At 42.5% G+C, this 5050-nt stretch overlaps 1 protein-coding gene across 1 annotated transcript; it reads left to right on the forward strand.

Moving 5' to 3' along the window:
- LOC109831300 (glutamic acid-rich protein-like) lies at nucleotides 4451-5050 on the forward strand. Its single transcript, XM_020398631.1, has 2 exons — nucleotides 4451-4507; nucleotides 4631-5050. The coding sequence occupies exons 1-2, from the start codon at nucleotides 4451-4453 to the stop codon at nucleotides 5048-5050; spliced, it is 477 nt and encodes a 158-aa protein (XP_020254220.1).

Here is a 5050-nt window from a genome sequence, read left to right on the forward strand (position 1 = left end):
GACAAAGAGACCAGGGCAGTCATGCGCACCAACTTGCGCATTGAAGTCCAGGAGCCCGCCGAGAACTCAGGCCCAAAAAGGCATGTTTCGAGGCGCGTGACTTTTGAAAGCCCTAAGAAGGCAATTCTCCCTCAGAAGGAAACATTATCGTCTGATGACGATAATGTTATACCTGAGAAGTCGTGCCAACACATGATAGGTTACTCCGATCGTCAAACAGACGAGTTGTACAGGAGTCCCCAAGAACAGGAAACTCAGTGCCCCTGTTCCAAACTCATTCGGGCAGTATTGTCTGAATGCAGCTGCATCAAGGCGGTCCCCGAACGAGTTTCGGTTTTCGAGAGACTCAGTACTGAAACGCCGAAACCAAGGCCTAGGCGTTTCCGACGAAGAAGAACGGTGGTTGAAGAGGGAGAATTTCCGAGGGTCACCACCAACATGACCAGCAGAGGGACGTCGGCGCGAGACAATCTGGAATCGATTCTGAAAGCATCCCGGTCTAGAACCCGTCTGCAGTCCGGAACCATCAAGCGAACAACCTATGGTAGGGTTCGAACAAGGCTCCCTTCAGAAGATGAAGAATCTGATGCAGGCTCCGCAGTCGCATCAGATAATACGGTATCCAGCGAGGGACAACCCCGCGAGGCACTTATGATAAGTGCGGAGCAAGTGGCCAAAATGCTTGAAGACGCCTTAGCTAAGCAACAGGAAACCTTCAGGTTCGAAATGCAGATGGCCATGCAAAACATGAGAGAAATGCATGACCAACAAATCCAAGCATTGACGAACCAGCAAGGAGAGCCAAGTCGTCGCAACCAAGTTCATCAGGAGGACGAGGATACGAATGAAGCTCGTAACACTAATAATCCTCCCGTCAATGCAGGGGGTGGTAACGAGAATGCTAGCGAAAACACAGGTGAAAACTTGAAGATTAAAAATCTCGAGAGCAAAATCAACACGGGTGGACACCTTCGTCAAAAGGTTCCGGAACAAGGCGATGAACTGTCGGGACCCAATCACCGAGGAATTTATCCTCCAGACTTGCCACAACAACCTCGCACTAGACGTGTTGGAAGCAATGGGGACAACACCGTCCAAGACATGGAAGGATCTGAAGGTCCGAGGAGAGCAAGCAGAGCGATTCATCAGAAGAAAGAAGGCGGAGAGAGGCCAACAGGCGAATAATGCTCCGCAACATAATTTCGTCCCACGGGGGAAAGGTAAGGCACATGCTAATGCAGTTGATGCTAATCAAACCTTTCAATTGCAACCTCAGCAACAACAACAGCGACAGCAGCAACGAGCGCCACAACAATCGCAGTCACAATGGCAACAACGGCCTCAGAAGCAGAAGTCTTCAGAGCCTAGATTTCCCAAAGTGTACTCCTTCAAAGATGACGAAGTTCCCGGCATCTTTAAGTACTTGTTGGAGAATAACAAAATTCAGCTGCCAACGATTGTGGATCAAGAAGGAGCTAACAAAGTGACGGATCCGAGGTATTGTGCATACCACAGAGTGGTCCATCACCCTACGAAGTCATGCTATCACCACAAGGACAAGATCCAGGCGCTAATTGATGTAGGCGTCATAACCCCGAAGCCGTCCAAGAATATTGGAGCAAATTCGGTTTCAATCAGCTTTGGATCAGTGCCCACAGCGTGGTTTGAACCAAAACGCATCACCAAAGTAGGAATAAAAACAGTAAACGACGACCCGCATGGTGTAACATTCCAATTTTTTTTTCTCTTTCATTGATCGGATACCGTTACCGACACCAATCCATAAATTAGTAGATTTTTTTCTTTATTGCATCTCATATAATCTTCTAGTATGAGAATTTAACTTAGCTACTTCTCATATTGTGATCTAGTTAACTAAGTCATAGCATGCATACAAACTTAGCATGTAAACCTAAGTTAACCATGCTTTAAACCTTGATTAGAGATAACCAAATCATTAAATACCTAATGTAAAACTCTCAGTTGCATGTTGTTATTAAGGATGTTAAAACTAAATTATATAGTTAATTTAGATTTAGTCTTGCATGTAACATTTTAGGGCTTGCATGTCAATGTTATCTTGAAACTGAAATTTCGTGCAGAAATTTCCAGCAAGATACACTACCACTAAACAGATCATAACTTTCTTTGTATATATCCAAACGAAGACATTCTTTTTGTTCTAAAAACTAGACTTCCGTGGCTTTCATTTGAATCCCTGTTTGTTTAATTATGAGATCATTCACTTATTTGAAAGTATGGTTTAACTCAGTGCATGTGTCTGAAACTGTCTGCCTGAGTTATGTCATTTGTAAAGAGTATATATCTCAACATATACCATGCATGCATGAAATTCTTTCTGTTCTAGAAACTACATATTCGTGGCTTTCATTTGAGATCTTGTTTGTTTAATTCTAAGATCATTTACTAGTTTAAAAGTATGGTTTAACTCAGTGCATGTGTCTGAAACTGTCTGCTTGAGTCATGTCATTTGTAAAGAGTATATATCTCAACATATACCATGCATGCATGAAATTCTTTCTATTTCTAAAATTAGACTCAATTGTATTTCTGTTGATAGGAGTTTGAATTAATTTGAATAACGTTTGGTAGGCCTAAACCTAGTTCTAATAGCTAGCGTATGTGCTGGAAATTCCAGTCTACCCCCCTGTGTTGTTTTGCATTTAACATGCATTTAAAATGCAAAATTGATGAAACTCATGGGACATGGAAGCTAATCCATAATATTACTTACATACCAAGTATGAGCTCTTTGGGATATAGTTAAGTACCCGAAATAAATTATTCATCCCAAATGATGATCTCTGTTTTTCTGCAACAGTTTTGATATGTGTAGTTTTCTGAGAGCATGACTCTTACTATGCACTATGCATTGATGTAAAAGTTTTATATTCTGAAATTAGACTCATAATGGAGTCATTTGAGACTAGTTTCATGCATTTTGAACATCAATTGCTGTACCATCTATTCACCTAAATCTGCTGCATGTACACTACTTAGGTTGCTGTGCATATTAGAGATATTAGATGCAATCATCTAGGGTGTAGCTTATACCATGATATAAGTTTTAAGTTAAAGTTTTAAAAGACATAGTGTCTAGAATCTCATGTGGGTATACATGTATATATAGGACAGAGAATCTTGGATTCATTCGTTGGCCGAGAGGATCCCGACATAATCGGTAGGTAACCTTTCATTGTTTCCTCTCAAGTCTTTGAGAGTTCGATTGATTACTTTCTTGAAATTCCTGCGAGTTAGTTTCCCATGCTAATTGTATATCTTATCATTTTCATAATATTCCTATTTGATTCACCTCATGCATGGGCTCGTTGTTGATTGGTTAATCATTGCTATCCTAATGTTGTTTATTTCAGTTTTATACCTCCGATGTCCTTGAATGATTTCATTGCAACAATTCAAATTGATTCGATGGTTCAACTATTGATAATGATAGTATTCCTCTCTTCGTTGATGATTGATTGTCTATATTCATGGATTATGCCCTGTGTGAAGTAAGCTTCACCGGTGGGTGGTAATGTTATAGTGTCCCGGTGGGACAATGCCCTGTGTGAGGACGCTCACCGGTGGGTGTATAAAGGCATGCGCGGTTTATTGATTATCCCATGATTGGGGAGTTTGGAATCCTGAATATTAGACCTTGATTATTCATCTTTACATGTTATTTCACTTCGGTCAATGATTACGATATAAGAATGGCAACTTAATGTTGAGACCCCGTTGTTCAAGTTTGATATATATGTCTATCATTTTCATTCGTTCCCTTAGATTGTACCCGAGATTTTTTTATGGTTACCTATTGGGCCTTAGGCTCACCCCTATTGTTTGTGAATCCACTCGCAGGTCATACAGCTGGAAAGGATAAGGGCATTGCAGACCCTGAATTTGAAGATTAGCTCTAGAGGAAAATCTTAATAGGGGTTAATTTATGTTCACTTTTGCAGTACCTTTGACTTATAAAACATGTATTAATGTTGTAGCCACTGCTATTATTGTAATATTTTGTATTACCCTTTAGTTCTCTTCTATTTTGGTATTCAATGGACTCTGCTGTCAACCTCGTGATCTTGGGTATTGCATATGCATCTCCACTGCTTTATTTTTCGCCCTTCAGTATATCTATGTTGTGATGTGCATAAAGATTTAGCAGGTCGACCCTTCTTATTACAGATAGGTCATGCTCAAATTTTTATGTACCTCCCAGAGGAGGGGCGTTACACAGTGGTATCAGAGCACAGGTTGACACCTTAAGAGTCCTACATTGAAATACCTAGGGGACGTAGGGATCTTTCTGGTCGGTGTCAAACACCAGTCATGGAGGAATTATCTTTCCATGACATTCTTATGATATCTTGATCTCTATTAGGTTGGTTTTGTACCATTGGAGGCTGATAGATGACTTTTGGCAGGAATGGCAGATTCAGATTCGAGTGTTTCTGAGATGGAAGGATCCATTAGTAGCGGGGAGGTGTGGTCAACACTTTCAGAGGATTAGGAGATCAGCTCTGAGGAGATTGACCCAGAGGAGATTTTCGGGGAGAGAGTGGATTACTCCCTGATTGGCCATCATACCCGTGGGCGATTGGCAAAGAGGGACGAGGAGGAGGACCCGATAGAAGAGGATCCCGAGGAGGAGGACCCGATAAAGGAGGACCCCAAGGAGGAGGACCCGATAGAGGAGGACCGCGAGGAGGAGGACCCGATAGAGGAGGATCCCGAGGAGGAGGACCCAGAGGAGGACCCCGAGGATCCTATGGATGATGAGGAGCCTATGGAGTGGGAATTTGAGGTGGCACCAGAGCCTCTACTTGGTGAGATCCTAGAAGGAGTTCCTCCTGGTTGGGACCTTGACCTAGATGAGGAGGATTGGGCATGGGAGGATGAGCCGATGGTAGAGGATCCTGCAGAGGACGATGAGCAGGAGGAGATCAGCCTCGACGGTAGTGAACCACAGCCGACTGAGGCCTCTGATACGGAATCTACTTCTAGCAGCCCTTCCACCTCTTCCTAG

The sequence above is a fragment of the Asparagus officinalis genome, chromosome 2 (assembly GCF_001876935.1).
Source record: "Asparagus officinalis chromosome 2, Aspof.V1, whole genome shotgun sequence".
NCBI classification, from domain to species: domain Eukaryota; kingdom Viridiplantae; phylum Streptophyta; class Magnoliopsida; order Asparagales; family Asparagaceae; genus Asparagus; species Asparagus officinalis.